At 39.2% G+C, this 27381-nt stretch overlaps 1 protein-coding gene across 6 annotated transcripts in view; it reads right to left on the bottom strand.

Annotated features, from left to right (window-relative positions):
• Window positions 1–27381, bottom strand: part of ASXL3 (ASXL transcriptional regulator 3) — a 180417-nt gene that overhangs the window by 18084 nt on the left and 134952 nt on the right. For all 6 annotated transcript variants that reach the window (XM_045456917.1, XM_045456921.1, XM_045456919.1 and 3 more), the window contains 2 exons: window positions 2767–2863; window positions 354–459 (listed from right to left, as the gene is read on the bottom strand). In XM_045456917.1, coding sequence (XP_045312873.1) covers window positions 354–459; window positions 2767–2863 — 203 coding nt within the window. The remainder of the gene's footprint in view (window positions 1–353; window positions 460–2766; window positions 2864–27381) is intronic.

The raw sequence follows: 27381 nt of genomic DNA, 5'->3' as shown, positions 1-27381 counted from the left end.
TCTAAAACTATCTCTGAAGTATCTGTTAATGAATATGCTTGGATTAAAAACAGGAGATTTTTACTAAAATCTAGTTAAGAAAGCCATAACGGACTTCTATCAGATTTCATGTGCAATTTTCAGTCCGAAATGAATTTTCATGGACAGGTTATAAACCCTTGAAAATGCATTTTTTAAAACTTTAAGTGCTGATATGCTGCTATAATTTTACCTGCGATTTCTTACACTGAGGGACTATTGCCTTTTATGGCAGCCTTATTAAGCTTTACAGCTTTTCGTGTGCCACGTGAAGCAGAGAATTACACTTTCATTTCCTTCAGAGAGAAATGAGAAAAAAATGCTCTCGTACTTACTTTTCTCCATAAAACCTTTCAAAGAATTTTTCTTTCCAAGGTTCTGTTTTCTTTTCCTTCTCAATTTCTTGCCTTATCCGCAACTGCATTTCTGGAGTAAACTCTCCTAGAAAGAAAATGTTTATGTATGGAGTAAGAGTGGCCATAGCTTCTGCCAATTAATAAAGAAAACACATAATTAATTTGAGTAAACTTTTATGGATGTTGAAAAGTAAAAGGCTGAGTACTGATAATATTTCTACAGCTTCTCTTTTTATGAACATCGCTCAAATAGTCATTTAGCCCTAGATGAACTTTAAAACCCTCAGCAAATATACTGTATGGTAGGGGCTGTGGATGAAATAGCGTATATTCAGTGCCCTTAATGAAATCAGTCTGGTGGGAGAAAAGGCACACAAATTGACTATAATATAATGTCGAAAGCCCTGTATGGGCCATAAGAATAAAGGCACTTAATTCTGCCTGAATCGATTAGGGAAGACCACATACAGGAAATGGCTCTTGAGTTAGCTTCTGAAGGATGACCAAGCTTTTATAAAGTAATTAACTCACAAGGCACAGAGATATGAACATGTGTATTTACGTTCTTTTGAGTGGCCAATTGTAAGCAGAATGTAGGAGTAGGAGGAAATGAAATGGGAAAGGTAGGCTGAGGCCAATTAGCAAATACATGGTTTTTTTTTTTTTTTTTTTCAACGTTTATTTATTTTTGGGACAGAGAGACAGAGCATGAACGGGGGAGGGGCAGAGAGAGAGGGAGACACAGAATCGGAAACAGGCTCCAGTCTCTGAGCCATCAGCCCAGAGCCTGACGCGGGGCTCGAACTCCCGGACCGCGAGATCGTGACCTAGCTGAAGTCGGACGCTTAACCGACTGCGTCACCCAGACGCCCCAAATACATGGTTTAAAGAGAGTTCTAGGGGTGCCTGGGTGGCTCAGACAGTCGAGCATCTGACTTGGCTCAGGTCATGATCTCACAGCTTGTGAGTTTGAGCCCCGCATTAGGCTCTGTGCTGACAGCTCAGAGCCTGGAGCCTGCTTCAGATTCTGTGTCTCCCTCTCTCTCTGCCCTTCCCCTGCTCATACTCTGTGTCTCTCTAAACATTAAAAAAGTTGAAAATAAATAAATCGAGTTCTACATTTTCCCTACAAGTGACAGAGGGAGGCCCTGATGGCATTCACTCGGGGAGAAATATGGCCAAATAAGTGGCTTAGAGACAAGATGAAGACACAAGAGAACTCCAGCCAGGAGGCTGTCGAACAGCACAGAGGAGAGGCAGAGAGGACAGTCAGGCCAGCGGCTGTGGGAATGCTCAAGGGGATTCAGATTCACAGCACAATTAACAGTTCATGACCAAGTCAGCCTGGGGAGAAGAAGAGGACCAAAGAGATCATCAAGTTTCAAAGTGAGGAGCTCTGAGGACAGTGGTGACATTAGTAGAGATGGGGAACAAAAGGGACAGCAGATGGTAAAGGGAGGATGGTGAGGTTAATATTGGCATTATGGTTTTAAGGTGCATGCTATGGGCTAGGGTGATCCAGCAGGCATGTGGAATAGAACGCAGGATTAGGAAAGAGGAGCCAAAGCCAGAAGGTTTTTGGCATATATGGGCCATACACCATGGTGGGGAAGGAGGCTGGTTAGCAGATGTGCACAGCCCCAAGAGAAAACACCAGAGAAGAAAATGGCAGAGACATCAACATGCACCATCAGACGGAAGAGCACAGCTCCCATAGGAGGCTGAGGGATGGCTTTCGGCCCTGTGGCTGCAGGAAACAATTTAAAATATATTATGAACATCTCAGGTACATGGTTTCAACTGGGATGAAGTTAAAAAAAAGAGAGAGAGAGATTGCAGAAGGAACGTGAAATGTCAAGACTAAGAAGAGGACACCGCCTTTGCCATTATAAAGCCCTTAATATTCTCCAGGAGGGATTATTTTGGTTGCCACACCCACCTAGAACAATGTGAGCAGTTTAGGGAGTAGAAATGTGGAAGCACTGGTTATATCGAGTCTTTCAAGAAGCTTAATGACTAACAGAAGAATAAGGTGAAGCGGTGGTTTTAGGGGAAGAGAGTATTAAACGAAGATTCTTTAGGTTCTAGGACATTAAGAGAATACATAATGCCTCAAACAAGTGATTAAAATTCCCATTCCAAAGAGAGTCGAGCTACATCAAAAATTGTTCTGTTCCAGATAACCTCACGTTTCCTTCAAAAACATCAGACATCAAAAAATGCCAAGTATAACAAAGAATTAGTGAAGCCATTTGGAACAGATCAGGAGTTTTTACTAAATTCAAGTTTACTTCAGGGGGAGAAAAAGGCTCGGAAATCAGAGAAAGGCGTGAAGCTCGGTACAGTGTGTGTACTCAAACATGTCAAATAATAATGGAAAAGAGAAATTTACCTTCTGCCAGTCGCTGTTTCCATCCTTGTGCTGCATATGCAAAGAATTCATTATTCAGAGCTGAAGAACTGAGGCGTAAAATTCCATCACTTCCCATCTAGGAAATAAGCCGAAGAAAACAAGACGCCATCAAGAATAACTCAAAACAAAAGTACACAGGAAAGAAGAGAAAACTGAGGGTGGGGCATGAGAGAAATAGCGCGGGGTAGAAGGGAGGACAGGAACCTTGCAGAAGGTGAATCTCCTGGTAGGAAAAGTGCACTCTACATCGACTATTATATTGACAAAAATACATGAAGTTAAAGGAACTCTTTATAAGGCATTTCCATCACAGGTGGTGAGTATAACCACCGATCCCGATGTGTGGGATTTCATCAAAAACAGTTTTATACCTTTTATCATTTCAATATGCCTTAAATGGTATCACATTAAAAATCAACATGTTTAACACCTTTAGTTGTGTTTATAAATTTTCTAAAATCTGTGGAGGCTAAAGAAATCCAATCTGGTCACTTGGACTCTTTTGCCGGCTGAGGTTTAGACAACAAAAAGTTCTAAAACATTAAAACAAATACACCCACACTGTCAGATATACCCCGCCCCTCTCTTCTCTCCAACTGGGAAGCACACAAAAAAAAGCAGGTAAATAGTAAAGTGTAAAAGAGGGGCAACTTTATGCTACTAACATTTTTCCTCAAACATACTCCTTCTTTTAAAATTCACATGTAGAAGGGATTCAGATAAGCATCATCAAACTGGATGCTTTTACCTTTCCAATTATTTACTGCACCTTCTGTGTGCATGTAGTCTGCTTGCTGACACAGAGAATGAAAGAATTGGCCATTGCCCTTGGCTGGCCGCCCAAGTGGTTGAGGAGTAAAGATGAAACAGTGTTAACCATTAGGTGGGTGGGAATTAAGAAGGGCAAACAATAAAAGCTGAGGGATGACATCTAGGTGGACAAGAATGGTTAGGAAGAATGTGATGCCAGAGGCAAAACCAGTGCAGAGTCTTGCAAGATAGGATCTGAACAGAATGGTTTCAGAAATTAAGCACGTCATGTACTGTCACCGTGACCAAGAGCTAGCTCTACTGCAGAGGCAGGACATCACAGACAACCGTAACGGGACCACGTAAGAAGGTGCGAGGTGCTTCAGCCTGCTGGTCAAAGGCCTGGCAAACTGTAGCTCCAATTCGATTTTCAAAGATTTCCTCTTACGGCCATAGACACATTCCACGTGTACTAAGACCCAATTGTCACTGCCACCTGAAAGCGTGCCCAGAGATTTCTCGTCCCCATGTTTGTTTGTTCGTGGCCTTTTCCACACTCCATGTTCACCCCTGAAATACCACCCCTTTTTAAAAATTTCACTCAAATGACACCTTCATGAACGTGTCAGCTGAAGCATCGTTCAGGAGCAAAGCAGAACACTGAATCTCAAAGTAAATATTATATAACTACTCTAAATTGGATAACAGTAGATCGAATTCAGAAGAGAGACACTGTGAATAAACATGAGGGATGTTGAATGCTGCCATCACGACATCCACAGGGAACCGCGGAGCTGATATTCTGAGTTTCTTCATCTAAGAAGATACTGATAACCATGCTAAAATATTCAATACACTTCACAAATCTCAGGGAAGACTCCATTCATTCATTGAACTATTGTTTACTCACTCACAGCTCCTTCAGCCTTTGTCAACAGACGCTTATTAAGCCACTCACATGAACCCATGTACCTGGCTCTTGTATACAGTGGCAGCAGAGAAAAAGCCCCCGCCCGTGTGTCGAATATGTTTTACATATAGCAGATACTTCGGGTCCCCGTGTATCTCTTCCACCTGCCTGAGTTCAGCGTGGCTGTAATACAGTTATATGACCAAGCCAGCATCCCACCGCAGTGTCCTCCCACAGCCCAAGATCCAAATGGGTAAGTTACCCAGCCTTCCCATCTTCTGACTGGACAATTCTAGGACTCTGGCTTCTGGAATGCCGTATATAGGCACTGAACCGATGGATACCGTTTGGTCTTGTGCTCTCAACAGCTGGACTACATGGGCCTGGGAACCAGGCACAAGACTGTGCCAAACCCTGTAAAATTAAAAGTCCGTGCTCCCGGGGGAGAATCATTTCTACTATGTCAGGGTTTCTCAGCCTTAGGCACTACCATCACTTAGGTCTGGAGACTCCTTTATTGTGGTAGCTGCCCTGCGTGTTATAGGCTGGTGAACAGCATCCCTGGCCTCTACCCACCAGATACCAGTAGCAATTGTGACAAGTTTAAGTGTCTTCCAACATTACCAAACGTCCCTCAGAGGCAAACTCATCCCCAGGTAAGAATCATCGCACTATTGGACACGGGCTCCACTTGAGCCAAAACTCTGCCTGGTTACTTTGTGTCTCTCAGGTATCAGCGGGCAAGGGGAGGACTTACTGGACAGGTGGGATAATCAGCCCTAACCATCACGAGGGAGGGGGACTGCTGCCATAGTGTGGGGGCAGAGAGAAGGATGTGGGGGGGAATGCTGGAGATTCCCTGGGACATATGTTGGCGCTTCTGTGTCTGGTGGTAACAGTGTGACGTGGAATATAGCAAGGACAGTCAGAATAGGAAAGGCAGCCAAGGGCTCAGACTCCTCGAGGATGGCAGTTGGGGCCACTGAGCCAGGCAAACTAGCAGAATTACTGGCCGAGTGTAAGGAAATTCAGAAATGGGTGTCAGAGAAGGGAAATGATAAGCTTCAATTACAGCCTTAAGACCAGCTTGAGACCAGTGGAGCCTGCAGCCGGTCCGCTAACCCCCTGGTCAAAAGTCGGTCTGCCCCCGCTCCCCGCCCCCACACCAAAGTATGAGCAGCCACTAATTAAAGTGACAGAGTGAACTTAACATGAACCACAACAAGGTCTGAGTGGTGCAGAGGTAGACCAGACAGGACATTTGTGATTCTACATCTAGCCTACAGGAATACAGAATATCTGGGGCAACAAAGTGCACTTGCCCGGCTCATGCCTACAAAACTCTAGGACTTTCTCGGATGCAGATACAACCTGGAAATGCAAATCTTGGTCCTTGGGGCAATTCCCAATCTATGAGAGACAAGGGTTTGTCATGGTGAAAGGTCCTGCTTTCCTGCAGTGCTGGGACAGTTTTGGGACTTGTTCTACACATTTTCCTAGAAAGTCCTCCATAGAACTGAGACCTGGTCATCTGGAGGGTTTTTCCTCTCCTTGTCTTCGCATCATCTAATCCCTGGCTTCTGCTTCCAAACTGACTATACTTAAGTTCTTATTCCAGGCTCCACTTTTGGAGGGAAGGGGCAGGGGATGATCCTAAGTAAGACTGAATCCGAGGGGTTTGGGCTTTATCCTCTATGTGGAAATGGTCCAGTGAATGTACCATATAAGGTAAACCTGAGCCTTGAGGCAGGGGTTGAATCAGCACGGTGCCTCAGGCTAGTGGCCTCCAGATCCAAGTTAGCCCCTTGACATACCCCTGTATATTAATTGCCTTTTTGGTGTGTGCCACAACGGGAGAAAGGTCTAAAGCACTGTTCTAGGTAACGAGAACTACCATTAAAAAGGTCTAAGCCTAGGAAAAGCCCCTAAAGATTTGTGCTTAAAATGATAATTCTGTTACCTTTAAAAAGGATGAAATGGAGAGGAATGTAGAGATGCAAAGGCATTGCTAGAAGGTAATGGAATCCTTGCATAAAAGATAATAAAAGAAAGGCAAATGTGAGATATTCAGGACTGGGTGTAGGGCTTCAGGACTGAGCAGGTAAAGGCAGCAGATGCCAAACGGGGTCAGTATGCTTCCTGGAAATGGGGTGGATGAAACGGCAGCTAAGCTTCAGAACAAGTCTTCAGGCAGCGCTATGAAAGAGGTCTGGCAAAGCCCAAAGGATGAAGAGAAAGTCCATCAGAATGATACCTCTAAGAATCCTGAAATGTTCTGTGAATATTGACTCTGAATGTCTGTGCATGGTTTGGGAGCCTTGAGAAAAAACTTCACTTAGGAAGACTAAAAGGGAAGAGGTTTTCTTATTGTGCAGATTTTAAATAGGACTAGTAGGTGGAAGGCAAGTCCCCTGAAGAGGTAAAGAAATTTACTTGCTATGAAGTGCATTTATAGAAGGTACAATGAATAGGTTCGAATTTTTCTATATTTGAAGACATGCATGGTGCCTCATCACCTTCTATAGTCCATGCAATGCCTAGGTTGCCTAGATGGAAGGTACTCAAATAAATGTTTATTGCTCCCCTTGCTTTGTGTAATGAAAGATTTAAAATTTAACTCTGGTAGCTGATATGCAGGATTTTAGTTGTGTGTATTTCCCAGGCCAAGAGCATGATTAGTTATTAATTGAAATTTCGGCATAATTTTAAGACACAAAGAAATACCAGATCCAGATTAGCTCTGACAGAGTCTCAAGATTTCAGAGCATGAGGATGTGAGGCAGTGTGAAATAAACACATTCAAAAATATGGAAGCCAGCCCTGAAGGAAAATGTTTTTCTTTTAAAACAGAAAAATAATATTAACTGCCAGACTTCCAGCCTGTATGAGACAGCGCAATTAAACACTAGGGCTAAATTGGACCCAGGAAATACAAGCCAATAAAACTTTTAAAATACACTATTAATTTTATGGCCTTTAAGAAATACTGTCCAAAAGACATAACATTTTAATGAGCTGGAACAATAAACATTTCTGAAAGGTTTACTTATTTATTTATTGCTGAGCTATAAATTCTTGTTTTTCGGAATACCCACACTAGAAATGCTCATTCTAAAATCTCCCTCAACCCTCTCATAATGAAGTGTCTAACTAAGCTGTTGATAAATTATGCTTCCTTTTTAATTAGGAGGGGAAAAAAAACTTTGAACATTTTAGTTGTTACAGAGGAAAATAAATATTAGTAAAGGGAAATGCATTCATGCAGAGATCGTTTCACAAAGGTTTAAACTTCTTATTGGTGAGTGTATCATTCGCCTTTGATATTGATTTTAACAACACCCATTCTGTGGGGTGGATGTCAGTGGAATTCAAAGGGTTAAAATGCCAATGCTACTTGCACACTATCCAGTTTTTGAAGTTTGACAAATTTTAATTCTGTACATGGATACATCTATGTTTAATGATAATCCTTTAAATGTCTAATACATTCTTTATCACTTTTTTCTTATTTTAGGTTTCTTGTAAGTGATTCAGAATGCATGATATGTGGGCTGCAAAGTGGAACAGTGAGAGATGTGTCGGGAGAGTTAGAAAATAGCCAGACAATAATGGGACACCGAGATATACTAAGCAATGTGGATTTCATTCTACAGACAATGGGTGGCCATTCAAAGTGAAGCCACATCATGCTGACTGCACCCAGGTAAGCAGGCTGCTGATTGAGATGGGGTGTTCAGGATGGGCCTCTCAAATGCTCACAATTGGTACGGGATGTTCACAGAGACACCTGGAAGCAGCAAGGAAGCAGTCATGCAGCCAGGTGGGGAAGAGTGCGCTAAGTGAACGGGCCCAAAGACCTGGAGACATGCTGGGGAGTAGAGGGACAGGAGCTGCGTGGACAGAAACACGCTGGGCATCAGACCCAGCGTACTGACTGGCGTTTCCCCAACGTGAGCTGGAAAGCCTTGGAGGGATTTTGGTCTGAGGAATGGGAAGTTCTGGCATTTCAAAAGGATAGCTCTACTGCTGTGTTTAAAAAAGACTTTAGAGTAGTGCCATCCAACAGCAATAAAAATGTCAGCCACATGTGTGATTTCAATTTTCTAGTAACCACACTGAAACAATAAAAAGAAACATGAAATTAATTCTCATACCACCTTTTATTCAACCCAAACTATCCAAAATGTTACTGTTTCAATTTATAATCAGTATGAATTCTGATATTTTTCATTGTTTTTGTATAATAATTCTTCAATATCAAGTGTATATTTTAAAACACCTCAGTCCAGGGGCACCTGGGTGGCTCAGTCGGTTAAGCAGCCGACTTTGGCTCAGGTCACGATCTCGCGGTCTGTGAGTTTGAGCCCCGCGTCGGGCTCTGTGCTGACAGCTCAGAGCCTGGAGCCTGTTTCAGATTCTGTGTCTCCCTCTCTCTGACCCTCCCCCATTCATGCTCTGTCTCTCTCTGTCTCAAAAATAAATAAACGTTAAAAAAAAAATTAAAAAAATAATAAAATAAAACACCTCAGTCCAGATCGGCCATATTTCTGTTGCTCATCAGCCACTGGTGGCTGCTGGCAGCTACTGTATGGGACAACACAGTTTTAGACGATAGAGACTTCTCAAGACACACGTATGTAGTTACTGTGATAATCCAGAAAAAGATGACAGTAGCTTGCACTAGGGTGGCAACAGGAGAAATGATGAGAAATGCTTGAGTATGATTATATCCTGACTCAGGATCAACTCAGTTTCAACTCAGGTTGAACCCACAGAAGTTGATGATGGATTGGATGTGTGGTAGGAGGGAAAGAGAACAGGCAAGGATGCCAATAAAGACTTTTTCTTTGACTTTGTCAATTACGATTATGAAATTTTCTATTTACTGAAAGGAAGAAGACAGGGGAGCCTGGGTTGCTCAGTCGGTTGAGCTTCCGACTTCGGCTCAGGTCACGACCTCACGGTCTGTGAGTTCAAGCCCCGCGTTGGGCTCCATGCTGACACCTCAGAGCATGGAGCCTGCTCCGGATTCTGTGTGTCCCTCCCTCACTCACATTCTGTCTCTTTCTCAAAAATAAACATTAAAAAAAGAGAGAGAGAGAAGAAAATGGGAGGAGGTTTGGTTTTAAACCAATTAAGGCTGAGATGCTGATTACGATTCCAAGCAGATACCTCAGATCTATCATTCTGCATACAGTGTAGGGGATGCCCTGAACACAGGCAAGTTTAGGGACAGGGACTCCTCTGTCAAGAATCATCAAGAGAACGCCAAGGTATAAATGATGAGCTCTTAAGACTGTCAGGGAATGGGGGTGCCTGGGTGGCTCAGTCGGTTGAGCTTCCGACTTCAGCTCAGGTCATGACCTCACGGTCTGTGAGTTCAAGCCCCGCGTCGGGCTCTGTGCTGACAGCTCAGAGCCTGGAGCCTGCTTCAGACTCTGTGTCTCCCTCTCTCTCTGACCCTCCCCCACCCATGTTCTGTATCTCTCTGTCTCAAAAATAAAATAAAACATTTAAAAAAAATTAAAAAAAAAAAAGACTGTCAGGGAATGGAAGTAAAGAGAAGGGACCTGTTCAACAAAAAGGTATAGGGACCAGACTAATGGAGCTGAGTGCATATGCAGTGGGTGGTAAATGAGACAAAGGTGTAAATGAGGAGTTCTAGGCATAAGGCCTGGATAATCTCATGGATGGTGGTAGCAGAAATCAGGACAGGAAAAGGCACATGGAAAAGCAGTATTCTGGACAAAGAAATGACGGTTTTTGCTCTGGATAGGCTGATATAAGGATATCTTGAAGGCATCCGAGTAAAGGTATCTAATCAATAACGAAGACTTAGAGAAAGAAGCTCAATGGCAAGGGATGAATCAAACAAAGAAAACTAAGAATTCTTAGCAAAGAACGTGTATTTGAAAACATGGATATGGATGAGACCATGCAAGAAGAATTTACCAAAAGAAAAAAAAAAAAGAAAAAAAAAGATGACTTTAAAGCAGAGACCTAGGAACACTAATCTAGAAGGAATGGGCAGAAAACATAGATCTTGCTACAAAAGCTGAGCAAAAGCTGTCGGGGGAGGAGGAAAATCAGAACAAGGGGCAGATAGGCAAGGGAAGGAAGTGATCCGTACTGTGCGTGTGCTAGTATTTACCAAGCCGTGTAGAATTATTTAGGTCAAGAGTATGTGCAGCAGACTATAGAAGTTGCTGTGTCCAATAAAAAATTCCACAGAGTCTTTAGAGCAAAGACAAGCTAGGTAGAGGGAGACCAAACAGAAGACCAACGCAACAGCCAAAGAGTGATGAGCAGACAAAGTATGTAAGTTGTCATCACTGATCCTCTTATACCTGATCAAGCACCCAGGGCTCTTGTACTATGTATCCAGTAAGAATTAAAGTCAGTGTATTCATGGTCTCTAAAGGGTAATTTTTCATTTTTTACCTTATCATCTAATAGGATTCAGGTGGCTCAGGAGACTCCAAATGCTCAAGGTTTATCCATAAGGGAAGATGTAATTCTTATGCATGAAGTTAGACATAAAAATGAAAGAAGGTTGCCGAGAGAGAGTGTCAGTAAGGGGAAGAGGACCAACGACAGACTAAGGATAATTTGGCCAGTAACTTTGGAATGCTATTTCCAAAACTGCATTAAGATAATATTCCCCAAACTGTATTTTGCAAAATAGGAATTTTAATAGGTAATTTTAATTCTAATGGGTAATCCATCTAAAAGGGAATGGATTCTGCCATCCAACAAATATGGCTTGTATTTACTAAATGTGATTAAATAGTTTTCTTTACCAAAAGTGTTTTCTAATATAATATAATTTATTTTAAACACCCAAGAATACATCTATCATGCAGTCTTTCCCCAGTTTTTTAACCCTGTAATCCTCTGACAGAACAATGATCAATATCTCATGGAACAAGTATTCTCCAGAACATAATTTGGGAAATGATGCATTAAGAGTTGTAAGTCAGTCAGAAGCAATCAAATGAAATAAACCTAAGCACAATGAATTTACACAGAAGAGATACTAAATCCCTGTTGAATAAACGAACAAAAATTTCTCTCAGATCTGGACACAGGATAATTTTTGTTACATTGCAGAAACCAAATGTCCAAAGTAAATAAATAAAATAGTGAAGATAAAACTGGAGAATATTATGCTAAGTGAAATAAGTCAGGCAAAGACAAATATCTGATTTCACTTACATGTGGAATTAAAAACAAAACAAAAGAATAACAACAACAACAACAAAAAAAAAACCCACACTCTTAAATCCAAACTGGTGGTTGCCAGAAGAGAGGTGGGCGGGGGATGGGTGAAATAGGTAAAGGGGAGTAAGAGGTACAAACTTGCAGTTGTAAAAGAAATAAATCACCTCGATGAAATGCAAAGCATAGGGAACATAGTTAATATTGTAACAATGCTGTATGGTAACAGAGGGTGACTATACACATCGTGGTGACACTGAGTAATGTATTGAATTGTTGAATCACTATGTCGTAGACCTGACACAAATATAGCCCTGTATGTCAACTGTACTTCAATCATAAAACAGAGGAGCAGCTAAGCAATGTTTTTTAAAGTAGTGAACACTTACAAAGAATGTAATGGATGATGTAATAAGCTTTAGACTATAGGCCTAAACAACTTCAAGTTCAAAGCCCACTTCAGGAAAACAACCATTTGGCATTTCGTTATAAAAAACACATCAGAATTTAAGTAAATACAACAACTTTTCTTTTAAAAAATAGAGATTGTGATTTTAAAGTTGTAACCAAGACGATTTGGAATTACATGGAGGTTAAAGAAGAAAGAATATCATACCAGGTCCATCCTCTTTCCACCTAATTCAATTTCCACATAGAATTAAGCTTAAACAAAAAGGAAATCTAGAGAGAATAGATTACCTCAAAAAAATCAACATTTAGACAGAAAAGTAGGAGGCTTTTGTGTCATCACTGTTATGACAGGGCTTTAAAGGTGATTTTATCATAAAAGCCTCTCTTCTAAACTAAACTGATGCCTTTTCTATTACTTGCTACTCAGGGGATCACTGCTGAGCACCAGGACAAAAAGGACAAGGGAACAAGTTCAGCATGGAAGGGCTTGGGGGATGGAAGCTCCCCCCTACTCTGAACGAGGCCAGGAGTAAGGCTTAACTAGAATGAAGTTCTTCAAGCAGAGGAATACAAAGGGAGTACATAGCACCAGTTAATTATTCAATGAGATTTTTGTGTACATAAATTGCAAAGGGCTTTGAAACTAAAGAAGATTATAGGATGGCGTAATGGTAACTAATCCTGTGGGAACTGCTTACTGCCTTCTCATTAACAAATGCACAGAAACATATATGCATCTGAATCTGTGTATCTGTATCTCTACGGGTATATATGTGTATCCATGCATATACATATATGCATATAAGTGTGTGTTTGTTGGGTGTATACCATACACACCCAACAAACACAAAATTTTCTCCTTCCTCTGGAAACACAATTTGTAAGCATTCCAACCACTTGGCTAAGATAATGGTCCTCTTTTAAATTCTAAGAGAAAGGTTGTCTCTCCTAGCAGATGACCTCCCAAGCCTCTAAGTCCACGGAGGAAATGTTCAATCAGAGGTTGTAAGGCCATCCCCTAGAGTACGACATGTTTGCAAGCAGTTTCTTGAGACCCAAGCAATGGGAAAAAGGAATTCCTTAGCAATAAGAGAAAAATAAAAATTTTCTCATAATTACTGCATATACAACCAGGAAAACCACATTTTTTTGAGGGGAAATATATGAAAAAAGAAAGAATCTTTATATTGATTCTTAAAAGTTTTCCATCATTGAGTTTTAATTACTATACTTACATGGGAAATGTCTTAATCTTCCATACAATATTATTAACAACAATAATCATTTTCTAATTACTTTATTCTACGTTTTTACATACTGCCACCTTTTCTAAGAATCATCCCATTTTCAGATTTTAAAGGGAGGAACCTCTACTGTCTTTAATGTTTTAGCAGTTTGCTCAGAAGAAATAGAGCCTGTGATGAAACAGGTGAGAATAAATGAAATAAAGATGTCTGATGGCAAAAATAAAGTCACTGACAGATTAAGCTTTGTTCAACTTCTCAAAACTAGAGAAGTATGTTTTCATGTTTATATGGTTCATCTCTTTTATTTAATTTTGTGGATAATTGGGACAATTTGACAGGGCTTGATGAGAAATTATTTCTTTATACAAATGCAGATAAATAAAATTGGAACAAGTTTTAGCATACGTGAGAATGTGTATATGTCTTAAAGGAGGATCTCTCTTATAACTGTATTTTCATCAACATTCCTTCTGTGGGCAGGAAATAAAGAAAACTTCCAAGGTATCCAACCATGAAACAGAATACTAATGCTTTATTTAGTGAAAATCAAGCTCATGTTCTTGTATAGATAAAATAAGCTTATGTCATAATGTAGTGGGAAGCAATGACTCACTGTTTCTACTTGTAATACACTGAACAGCTGTGTTTAAGTGACTATCTATTAGTCACTCATTTCTTTAACAAACATTTCATAAGCATCTACTACGTGCCAGGAACCATGAAGTGGACAGCTTCTGCTGCCACAAAAGCCTAGCTCCTAGAGTGAGACAAGAAAGGGTAAAGTCCCTTTCAATAGTATAGGACCCAGAGAAGAAAAAAACGCTATGAGAACCCCTAGGCCTGGGTATCTGGGATGTTTTTAATTCCCCCTTTGTAATCTGTTAATATTCATGCCTGAAGGTACCTCTTTCCACCTCTGTATAGTTTAACAATGGCTCTCAATCCACTTTTGGTCAATAATAATAACTAAAATCAATAATTACAATAACTGTCACTAATTTCATACCTACAACAAATCCTGAGGGTAGGTAAGTGGTGAAGCAGGACTTAACCCCCCAAAATGATACCTCTTTATATCATATGGCTTCCTTTAATTAACATGCAGGCATTCATTCTTCCACTCAAAATCTTCATATGCTAGGTGCTAGAAATACACCAATAAAAAATATATGGCCCCTGTCCTATAAAGTTATAACAACAAACTGTGTTAAGATTCCTGAAGGAAAAATAATAAATACTCTAAAAGAATGTTCTAGGTGCAATTGTATGCACGTAGGATTCTCTGAAGTATTGATATCTAAGCAGAGATGTTTAAATGAAGGATGGAGAGGCAAGAGCTCTGAGGTGAGTAAAGTATAAGTCCAACAAAATATTAGCAAACTGAATTTAAAAATACACTAAAAGAATCATAAACCGCAATCAAGCGGGTTTTATTCCTGGGATGCAATGATGGTTCAATATCTGCAAAGCAATCAATGTGAGAGACCACATTAACAAACAAAGAATGAAAACTATAGGATCATTTTATTTTTTTTTAAGTTTATTCATTCATTTTTGAGAGACACAGAGATAGTGTGAATGGGGAAAGGGCAGAGAAAGAGGGAGAGAGAGAAAATCCCAAGCAGTTCCTCGCTGTCAGCGCAGTGCCCAAAGTGGGGCTCGAACTCACGAAACTATGAGATCATGACCTGAGCTGAAACCAAGAGTCAGGTGCTTAACCAACTGAGCCATCCAGGTGTCCCTGATCATTTTAATAAACACATAAAAATCATATGACAAAATTCAACATCCATTTATGACGAAAACTCTCAACAAAGTGGGTGTAAAGGGAAAGTACTTCAACCTAATAAATACCATATATGACAAACCCACAGTTAACATACTCAATGGTGAAAAGGTAAAAGCCTTTCCTCTAAGATCAAGACAAGAATGCCCACACTCATCATTTTTATTTAACACAGTACTGGAAATCCTAGTCACAACAATTAGGCAAAATTAAAAAAAAAAAAAAAAGGTAAGAAAAGTCATCCACATTGGAAAGAAAGAAAGTAAAACTGTCCTTATTTGTAGATGACATGATTCCACAGATAGAAAACCAAAAACTTCACTAAAAAAGATGAGAAGAGGTACTAAATGAATTAAATAAAGTAGCAGCATACAAAATCTATATACAGAAATCTGTGACATTTTAATACACTAATAATGAATTATCAGAAAGAAAAATTAAGGAAACAATCTCATTTACACCTGAATCGAAAAGAATAAAATACCTGGGAATAAATTTAACCCAGGAGGCAAAAGACCTGTACACTGTAAACTGTAACACTGATAAAGGAAACTGAAGGAGACACAAATAAATGGAGAGATATTCCATGCTCATAGATTGGAAGAATTAATACTATTTAAATGTCCGTACTACCCAAAGCAATATAGATTTAATGTAGTCCCTATCAACATTGCAGTGGCATTTTTAATAGGACTGGGACAAATAATTTTAACATTTGTATGAAACCAAAAAAGATCCCAAATAACCAAAGCAATCCGGAGAAAGAAGAATTAAGCAGGATGTACTCATGCTCCCAGATTTCCAAACACACTACAGAGCTACAGTAATCAAAACAGTATGGTATTAGTATAAACAGACATACAGATCAATGGAATACAATTGAGAGCCCAAAATTAAACCAACACATATATGGACAATTAATTTACAATAAAGGAACCAAGAACATACAATGGCAAAAGGACAATCTATTCAATAAATGGTGTTGGGAAAACTAGACAGCCATGTGTAAAAGAATAAAACTAGACCACTATATTATACCATACACAAAAAATTAACTTAAAATGAATTAAAGGTATGAATGTAAGATCCCAAAACATAAAATTCCTAGAAAAAAACATAGGAGGTAAGCTGCTTGACACCAGGCTTATCAATAGTTTTGTGGATCTGACTCCAATGGCAAGGAAAAGAAAAGTAAAAAAACAAAACAAAATATGACAAAAACAAATAAAACCCTTACAAACAATGGTTTGTGTTTACATCAAACAAAAGTTTCCGCATGGTGAAAAAAAACATCATCACAACAAAAAGGCAACCTACTAAATGGGAGATTTTGCAAGTGATATCTCTCACAGGGCTTTAATATCCAAAATATATGACGAATTCATACAAGTCAACAATAACAAAATAACAACAACCTGATGAAAAAATCGACAGAGGACCTGAATAGACATTTTTCTAAGAAAGACATACAAACGGCCAACAGGCACACGAATAGGTACCCAACATCACTCATCATAAGGGAAATACAAATCAAAACCACAATGAGATATCATCTCACACCTGTTACAATGGCTATTATTAAAAAGAGAAGAAATAACAAATGTCCACAAGGATGTAGAGAAAAGAAAACCCGCATGCACTGTTGGTGGGAATGTAAGTTGTTACAGCCACTACGGAAAACAATATGAAGGTTCCTCAAAAACTTAAGAATAGAACTACACTATGATCCAGATGTTCCACTTCTGAATGTCTATCAGAGGAATACAAAAACACTATTTGAAAAGAGATATAGACCCCTATTGTTTACTGAAGCATTGTTTACAATAGCCAAGACATGGAAACAACAGAAGTGTTCATCAATGCATGATAAAGATATGGTGTGTGTGTGTGTGTGTGTGTGTGTGTGTGTGTGTGTGTATACACACACAGAGACATTAAAATATTACTCAGCCATTAAAAAAAGGTTAAATCTTGTCATTTGCAACAATACGATGGACCTTAAAGGTATTATGCAAAGAGAAAGAAGTCAGATGGTAAAAGAAATACCAAATGATTTCACTCATGTGGAATCTAACAAAACAAATGAACAAACAAAACAAAAACAAACTCATAGACACAGAGAACAAATTGGTAGTTACCATAGGCAAATGAGGTGGAGGTGGGTGAAATGCATGAAGGGGGTCAACTGTGTGATGATGGATGGTAACTGGACTTGTGACCATCACTTTGTAGTACACATGAAAATATCAAGTTATAATGCTGTATGCCTGAAAGTTATATAAAGTACCAATTTTATGTCGAGAGAGAGAGAGAGAGTGAGAGAGAGAGAGACAGAGAGAGAGAGAGAAGCCACCAAACTCTGAAAAGGGAGGTAAAGAACCATGTTATAAAGGAAAATGGAGTGAATGGTGGTAGCTGAAGGAGTATGTGACACCAAGATTTGTTGCTATTGTTTTTGCCCGTTTACCCCCCTCCCCCTTTTTTTGATGGATAGTCTTAGCTGACAAGGTCCACCTCTCTACAGTTTAGTTTCATCACATGTAAACTAAGAATTACCAACTCTTTACTTCAAAGAGCTTTTGTGATTATTAGCTCAATAAATATATGCATAATGCTTTGAACAGTGCTGGTTTAGGGAAAGAGGTCAAGAAGTGGAGCTGTAATACTAATCATTATTATTTAGTAGAAGGTATGGCAGACACACCCTAGGGTACCCTAGTGAGTCACACCTTTGTATAATCCCCTTCCCTTGAGTGTGGTAAGAACCTGCAATTTGCTTCTCGCCAATTGAAAACAGAAAAGATGATGGGTTGTCACCCTCTTGATTATGTTACATACAACTCCATCTTAACCAACAGAGGAAGAAACACTCTCCTGCTGGCCTCGAAGAAGCAAACAACCATGTTGTGAATTGCCTATGGAGAGAGGTGACCTCAAGAGCTGGGGGCTTCAACCCTACAGCTGTAAGGAAGTGAATTCCGCCAGCAACCTAAATGAGCAGGGAAGAGGATTTCAAGCTGCAAATGGGAATGCAGCTAGCCAAGACCCTGGTTTCAGGCTGAACAGGGAAATCAGCTAAGCTGTGCACAGACTCCTGACCCATGGAAACTGTTGGGTAATAAATATGCGCTATTTCAAGCTGCTGAATTTGTGGTATTCTGTTACACAGCACAGAGAACTAATACAGGGGAGGTGAGGAAAATTTTTTTGATTGCTTCTTCTTTATCAGTTGAGAGAAAATTATCTATTGGTGTGTGTGTGCGTGTGTGTGTGTGTGTGTGTGTGTGTGTGTGTGTGTGTGTCTGTGTCTTGGGGATAGGAGGAGAGAACACAGGAATAAAAGGATTATCAAAGATAATGGAATATAAGAGCAGACTGATCTCCATGAGGGCAGTGATTTGCATGCCATGACAGAGTACGTGCCTAGTAAATATTATTGAATGAACTACTTTGTTGCAGTTTAATTCTATTTATTACTTGATGCATCTATGTGAAACCCTATCCAGTCTTTGGATGAGGCAGTGCCCACAAGACACTTCTGTTAGGATGTATAGACAACTGATTTTGTAAGGAACATACAGGTAGCAGAAGATACTTTGTTACTCTTTAATATAAAGTAACAAGGAGAAAAAAAGGCGGACAAAGGATTTCAGTTTTTGCCTAGGGATCATCAACACTACCATTATGTTAATGTAACGTAACATTCCAAAGTGTGAACAATTTTTCTCTTCAAATTAAATCAATCTGTTGTATGCAAACCAGAAAATGGAAGCCAAGTAGGCTTTAAACTGTGTGTATAACCTGGCTCCTCTCACATTGCCCTAGAAATTAAAAAAAAAAAAATCTGATATATGGAGACCTTTTTGTTGGTATTCTCCTTAGGTAAGTAACCCAGCATGCCACAGTGGAAAGAGGGCAGGCTGGGTTTGAAGTTAGAAAATTGAGCTGCTAATCCCAGCTCTGCTTTTTTATAGCCACCTGAAGATGCTCCAGTTTTGTAATAGCTTTGAGTCTCTGTTTGTCTCATTATTCAAATGGGAAAATCAAACACACTTGCAAAGCTGTTATATGAATTCCAAGTAATAATTTTAAAGAACCCAATATAGTACCTAGTGAGTAGTGAAAGTGTAAGACACTACATATGAAACATGAGCATTTAAAAGATTTTGTAATTTATAATAATGCCAACCACTGTTTATACGGTGCTTAGTTTGTGATCTTTCAAATCGTGGAATTCTCAAGTATATCCTCTTAGGTTTACATCACCTGAACACAGATACCGTGATATCTAAGAAACAACATTTGGAGGGGACTATCTACTCTGAAACTAGGCATCACAGCTGGAGAGGCATAGGCTTTGCTGCCTTACTGCTAGTGGGTCACATGACTTCTACTACCTCCCTGAAAACTCAGCAACTTAGCCGGGAGCAAAATCAGTTCTACTACCCACGCCATAGCTGATTGGCCATGAGACCAGTACACGGCCAGACAAAGTTGTCACAGAGGAACACAGTATGACTTCAGATAATCACCTTCTCCTTGTTTAAGGGAAAGAGATAAGGTCGGAAATACCAGAAGATATCCTTAAGAAGAATAAAGATACCGCAAAATGATAGAGCAAAAGAGATGAGAGGTTTAACTCCCTCTTCCTCCCCTGCAATTAAAGTTCCCCTTGCCCCCCATGGATCTCTATTTCTTGCAACCTGAGAAAGGCCAAACTAACATAACTAGAAAGTATTACACTGAGTAATCTATTAAACATTTTCCACTTTGAAGAGAGTGTGCAGTTCATTGGAGAAGGAAATTCCATTTGCAAAAACAGCCAAAGACCATGAAAAAAGTTGGACTGCAGTGCAAATTAATAATGAGCCAGCAGCTCAACTTAAAGCACACTGTAAGAGCACAGTTTCATACAGATAAGGCTCTAAATCAACTTTTAAATTTTCCTAACAACCAAACATGCTACCTAAATCACATGGACACCAACCACCTAGATGAAAATCCTAAGACACACAACTCTCCTGTTGTTAGTAATAGAGAATGTCTGCCCGTCACCTAAAATTTGACATACTTATGTCACGGATTAGTGACATACATGCTAAATCTTCATTCCTTTATTTCTTCACTTCCCAAAGGACATTCTATGATAGTAATCCATGAGATGTTCCTAGGGAAATAAGAGATTTTATCACCAATTAAGTTTGAGAAGCATTGTTTGACACCAAGTTCAACAATTTTATCCACTACCGAGCTTTGGAGCCTTTACTATGCTAATGAGTAAAGCATTTCTCAGACTCCTGTAAAGCCAGAGCTACAGCTCTCTACTGGATAATTCTGTGGAACTGAAGTTCTACTGATTGTGTTCACTACAGGAAATGTTGCCTTACAGTAACAAGGCAACTACTGTGGCAACTACAGCAAGTTAGAGCACTGGAGAATCACAAAGCTAGACTCTACTTTATTACTCTATTCCTGAACTGACACATCTTTATAAATTCCAATTTTTTTTTTTTTAATTTTTTTTTCAACGTTTATTTTTTTTTGCGACAGAGAGAGACAGAGCATGAACGGGGGAGGGGCAGAGAGAGAGGGAGACACAGAATCGGAAACAGGCTCCAGGCTCTGAGCCATCAGCCCAGAGCCTGACGCGGGGCTCGAACTCCCAGACCGCGAGATCATGACCTGGCTGAAGTCGGACGCTTAACCGACTGCGCCACCCAGGCGCCCCTATAAATTCCAATTTAATGAACTCTCAATCTGTTGTCAAAGGCCAGAATACAAAATGACCTTTGTGAACTACATCCTCGCCATTTTTACAAAATTGCCATTGAAACATTATTCAAATGCTGTTTGGCACTTGCTCCATGTAAACCAATGACTCCTTTTTCAAAAGAAGAGGTCTGTCTATATGACTTTCTGTGCGTGTCTTTTGCCTTTGATCTCAGAAATCTTTAAAATAAGCTGTGTGCTCAAACTCACGGACTTCACTCAAGACGTGCTCAGTAATGACCACACTGTATTCCCTTTATGCTCAATAACGACCCTACCGTACCCCCTCTCTTTATTAGCTGCCATGCATCTCTTTACCTGTATCTCAAACATTTCACTTTTTAATCCTATGTATCCTGATACTTTTTAAGTGTAAAGAGATCATAAAAAGTGAAACCAGTTTTAACATTCTTTATTTTCCTGTAAACATTTCATAAATACCAAGAAATATATTAACCTTCCTAAAACTACACATAAAAACAGAAACATCATTGCTAATGACAACAATATTACTCACACAAAGATAATGTTTCAGGAATTAATCACATGTATTTTTGATAACTGTTAAGTCCACAGTGGGTCTACTCCCTGCAGAAAAATCATCTTTCCTCTAATTACTACGGCTTGAGAGATAATAGAAAGCAGAGCTGAATGCGATCAAATGTCTACATGATATGTATGTAAAAGGCTGATGTGACAAGCAGAGAGATAATATTCCAGCTGATGCACAGGCCTCCTGTGAGGTTTTTTAATACATTAATGCACAAAGCAGACCCGTATGTGCCAGATTGGTCTCACAATGTCAGGAATGAATTTGCAGGGTTTTTAGAGAATTTTCTGGTTCAAAAGCAGGAAACAGGACAAAAATCTGGACAGAAGAGACAGCTTAAGAAGTCTTGGTAAGTTCATGCAAATTTAATTTTTTAAATGTACACATGTGCACAAGCTAGTTAGCTCCATGAACTCACGCAGGTCTGTAACATGGTACTTAGCACCAGCATATGGACACCATGAAGAGCTTCACTGGGAAGCAGGAATAAGTAAAAAAGTGTTGTACTCAACTTCTTCCCGGTTAAGTAACTTTGCCAATTATAAATCTTAAGTAGACCAGTCATCAAAATGGACAAGGATCTTGAAAAGGTCCCTACCAAGAAATGGATTCAACACTAATGAGAAAATTAAAGCAAACCAAAATACAGTAGAGCTAACACAGGTCCTTCTGGTATCTACCTACTAACTCAGGAAACAAGTTGTGGTCTAAAGCCAAGTTGGGTAAAACCTGGAAAGAATAAAAAGGGTGCCTGCTTCTCAAGGGAAATATGTAAGCAATAAGAAATACCCTTGGCCCACTTTAGAGTCAGAACTAACCATATGTCCTTGGGCAAGTTGCTGTAACCATTTGGAACTCATATAAAAGGTCTGTAAAATGAAGTGATTAAAATAAAAGATCGCTAATGTTTTTTCCAGACCCTATGCTCTACGGCACAGGTAAAGCAAAGGGGGAAAAAAAATGACAGTAATCCCAAAGATCAAGCCCAAAGAAGCAACAGTTAAAACAGGGTAAAATGGAGTTGGAAGAAAGTAGGTGCCTACAAGTGCAATGAGTGTTGTGATGCTATGAGCTGGTGGCCACATGTACCGAAGGTAATCTGAACCCTTGAAGGTGGCTGTACTAAAACATGTGAACCGACCCTGCTGAGATGCAAAAGATTAGGGTGCGCATGTGTGTCAAGGACTGAAAGAGCAAAAGGCAGGATGAGTTTCTGAGGGAGAAACCTTATAAAAACAAGACATGCCACTTGAAGCGTATGTGTTGTGGGGGGAGGAGTATTTTTAACAATTATGGGGGGCGTTGCTGGTCTTTAGCGGTCAGAGAGGAAAGATACAGAGGCGGCGTTGTGCGCGCACAGTCACACACACAATGGGGAATTTCCCTGTGCTCCACAGGCCTTACAAATGACTTAAGAGAGCATGTAAGTGTGGAAAACTTCCTATACAACTGCTAGGATGATCCAAGATTAGACTATCATTGCATCTTGCTGCATGGATTTTAATATATACTGTATTTTCTTTCTAGGAATGTACCTAACATGTATGTTGAGGAAATACAGAAATCGTTGTGTTCAAAGCTTTTATAGAAGTTGTTCATGGAAAAATGCGCTGCTAGAGTTAACTCTGATTTTCTAGACGACCTATCAGTCTCCACCCACAGCTACAGCCACCACAGCCATCCCACATGTGTGTGTAGTAATCCTACTCCCCACCATGGCTGCACGGACCCTTGTGTCTGACCCCTGATGTACTGGAACATAGAAGGTTTAGTAATCATAATGTCTTTTTTTTTTTTTTATTTCTCTCATCTATATGTTACTGTATGTTATTTACATGTTTAAAATGCGTGTGTAGGAAAATTACATATTCTGTGACTTTAAAGGCTGTCAATGGACTTTACAAAATATGTATTTTAGAATAGGGTCACTACCTTCAGAGCTTTCATTCTAAAATTTTTTTAAATGTTTGTTTATTTTTGAGAGAGAGACAGAGACAGAGTGTGAGCAGGGGAGGGGCAGAGTGAGAGGGAGACACAGAACCTGAAGCAGGCTCCAGGCTCTGAGCTGTCAGCACAGAGCCCAACGTGGGGCTCAAGCTCAGGAATGGTGAGATTGTGATCTAGGCTGAAGTCAGGTCACTTAACCAACTGAGCCACGCAGGCACCCCCAGAGCTTTCATTCTTTAATCATGGGTTTTACATGTTTTGGGTCTACAGTGGCTTTTCTGTATTTGGTAAAAACTACAGATGAAAATGGTAGTTTGTGTGTGACACGCTACTGTCTCCTAAGTATCCGTTCTGTGTTTCATTCTCGTTTGTAACAAACACCTCCCACAAGTTTGAGCAGCATTAGCCATAATATTTTGAGATTCTTCTACAGTTCACTGTGACCACAGGATAGAGTTCTCATGTAAAGATGGAAGCAAACGTGATGTGTGCATCTTGTGGGTCACTTCTGTAAGCTCACCTTCCACAATCCTTGAGCTGGAACACACATGTGTGAGCTTCAACTACGGAATGAGCCACTGTGAGGGCAGAACTGTTTAATCACCAGAGGCTAACGAACTGTCTACTCGTACACTGTTATGTAAGGAGAGAACTGTTACCCTGTTTAAGCTGCCCTTTTTTGGGACTCTTTGTTACAGCAACATAGCTTCTACCTTGACTGATGCATCCCGAAAATAAACAACAGAAAGACAAATTCACATGCATGTGCATGCACATGCGCGCGCACACACACACACACACACACACACACACACACACATACTCACAGGGTAAAATGTGACACAAAACTTCAGAATTTCATAGAACTTAAAGCCTTTCTTGATGCTCTGAGCTAAAAACATGGCAGTGGTTGGGCACAGCTAAAGAGTCTCTTAGGAAAACTAGCTTAAAAAATATCAGAGGAGTTTTTGTTTTGGAGCAGACATAGAGAAACTCATTTCGTCAGCCAGTATCACAATCTATAGGTGAAACATGAGAGCACTCTGAAATATAAAAGTATGATTCAATGATTGGCTCCTTCCCCAATAACCTAAATTCTTTCAAATCTCTTATCTCTATTTTCAGGCCTGCAAGCAAGAAATCTTAATGAATGCCACAGTGCATTTAGCTGTGTTAATGCAAATACCAAGTAATAATCATCTCGACTCTAAAACTGTAATATAATTCTTCTTTAAATGAAGGAAATTACTCGAATGCCATCATCCATATTCTTTTTCAGTCATTTATAAAGGGTGAGTTTCAAAAGCAAACATCTTACAACAGACATATGAACTAGAAAACAAAGAGCCAAAGACAAACTTTATGATTAACCACTACAAACGGGCTTTAAAAAGAATACGACAAGAATTTTATCAAAATAATAGCAACTGTAAGATCAACATTGGTTCTCAAATTTTTGCCAAAACAATATTATGTTTTCTCTTTCTATATCTTTCTTCTATTATCTCATCATAGCAAGTCATAATACCTACAAAATAATCTATTGTCCATAAACTAGAAATTGCAACAGTATGTGGAACTAATGAATTAATTTCATATAGTATGAAAATGGATTGCATATTCTATGACTGTATCACCAGTTTTTCCAGCAACTGCAGGAACGGATAGAATTTTAATCTTTTTGACAGAAGTTTTGCATTGCTGAATGATACTCAAGTGACTAGACCACAAACGTGAGAACGTGAGAGCCCTGAAAAGAATTCTTAGGGAAGCAACACTGTAAAAATGCAGCACTATCTCTGCAAGAGATTCCTACCCCCCTGCCCCCAACACAGAGTGATCCAATCATACCATATGCTCTCACCCACAGGACACATATGACCTATGTGCAAACAATCAAGTCAACCACCAAATTTTATTCAAACGATAAAGGGGAGAAATTGCTTTTAAAATTCCAAGCTGTTTAAAAATCAGTTACCAGTGACACAATTCATTATCCTAATAACTGAAAAGTGTTTCCATCTAATTAAATAATAACTGTACACTGACAAGGTAGCAATTAGTCATTTGGGAATTCAGAGAGTCCATGGTATGGCTTCTACTTCATAAACAGGAATACAATGGAGTTATGAAAATACTGCATACAATTCAGGAAAGGGAGCCAAACTAAAGTTTAGAAGAAAATCATGTATATTTTGAAAGCCTGTTTAAGGCATATGGCACAATATCAAATTAAAAATTAGATGGGAAGAATACTCACCCAATTATAAAGACAAAAAAAGCAAATGCGAATGCTGAGATTAGAAATTAAAAAATGATGTATTTCGCCAAAAGGAATACAGAAATTATGGCAATAAAATAAATGCTAACATCTGTTTACAAAATAAGATGTAATTTAGTTAATTTAGAAATCAATTCAAGAAAACCATGATATCAACACATTCATCTCAAATGACAAAATTGCTCTGTTGGGCTAAAATACAGGAAACTAAATTGAAAATCTAAATGAAATAATAAATCTGAAAAAAATGAAACACATAACATTTTAAAACAACATTGTGGAAAACAACACAATGATACACATGAAATTTAACTGTGTTTTATATATAAATTTATTTTACCATAACATTTTAAAAATTTTTATAAAAGAAAGGGTTGGTAAAATATTTTTTTTCAAAAAAAAATCAAACAAAATTTCCCAAGTATTCAGTAAAAGAAATAGAATCAAAAGTTCAATGTGGTCAGAACAAAGTGAAATTTCATTTATTTCATTATATAGTTAAAGGCAATAACTTGAGGTACAAACCGCTTATGGCTGAAAGAAAAAAAAAGGATAAAATGAACTTTGTTAATCTTCACCAAGAGACCCATATTTAAATGAGCAGGGAATTTTAAATTAGATAAATCAAGGACAAAAATTCAAGGAAATTTTACATTGGTTGGAATCAATACTATTTAAAAAGCCAACTGTAGAGATATATACCTTTAAAAGGACTAAGAGGGAGAATCTACTTTTTGTGTCTTTGAACATATATTCCAAAGCTCATAGGCATCCCTTTTCAAAGTGAACTATGATCAGATGAAAGAGAAAAGACTCATTAAAAAAAAAATGGTAATTTTGAGAAACATTTTTTGGTCAAGACATTCCAATGGCGGACACAATTTTTTAAACTGAAGCTATTGCTAATTACACTTTCCTGGCTGGCCTTAATGAAGTACCCATGAAACAAGGTACAGCAAGGAGAAAAATAACACATTTCAACCAGAACAAAAGCCATGACTCAGCTTTTAAGTCAGACAGACCAATCTCAGGACATGGCAGGTGAGGGGTAGTGGTGGGTGTGGAGGTGACTGGGAAGTAATGGAGGGAAGGACAAGCAAGGTGACTCTAGTTGCATGTGTGACAGAACAGATAGGCTTACTGCACAGCCAAATTACGGGAAGAACAGTGGTTTTGTTTTAATTTTTGCAACTTTTTATTGAAGTGTAACATAAACAGAAAGTGACCAAATCACAACTACATAGATTGATTCATTTTCACAAACTCAACACTGTCATGTCACCAGCACCCAGACTGAGAACACCCAGAACACCACTCAGAAGTACCACCTCCCCGGTCCTCATCCCCAAGGATAATATAACACCATAGATGTGCTCTGCTTGCCTTTGACCTGTGTAGTGATGGAATTAAACAGCACATGCACTTTTCTATGTCAAGGACTCTTGTTCTACGTGTTTCTGCGATTCCTTCATACTCCTACGTGTAGCATTAGACTGTTCATTCTCACTGTGGTAAATTCAAACACTGAAATACTCTACAGAAATGTACCCATTCTGCTGATCGTGGGTATTTCAGTCGTTTCCAGGTTTTGACTCTTGTGAACAGTATGGCTGCAATAAACATTTTTGCTCATGTCTTTTGGGAAATTGTGTGTGTGTGTGTGTGTGTGTATGTATACCTATATATACATATACACACACAATATATATACATATATATATATAT

The sequence above is a fragment of the Leopardus geoffroyi genome, chromosome D3, assembly GCF_018350155.1.
Source record: "Leopardus geoffroyi isolate Oge1 chromosome D3, O.geoffroyi_Oge1_pat1.0, whole genome shotgun sequence".
Taxonomy (NCBI): domain Eukaryota; kingdom Metazoa; phylum Chordata; class Mammalia; order Carnivora; family Felidae; genus Leopardus; species Leopardus geoffroyi.
This window is presented reverse-complemented; position numbering and strand designations above follow the sequence as displayed.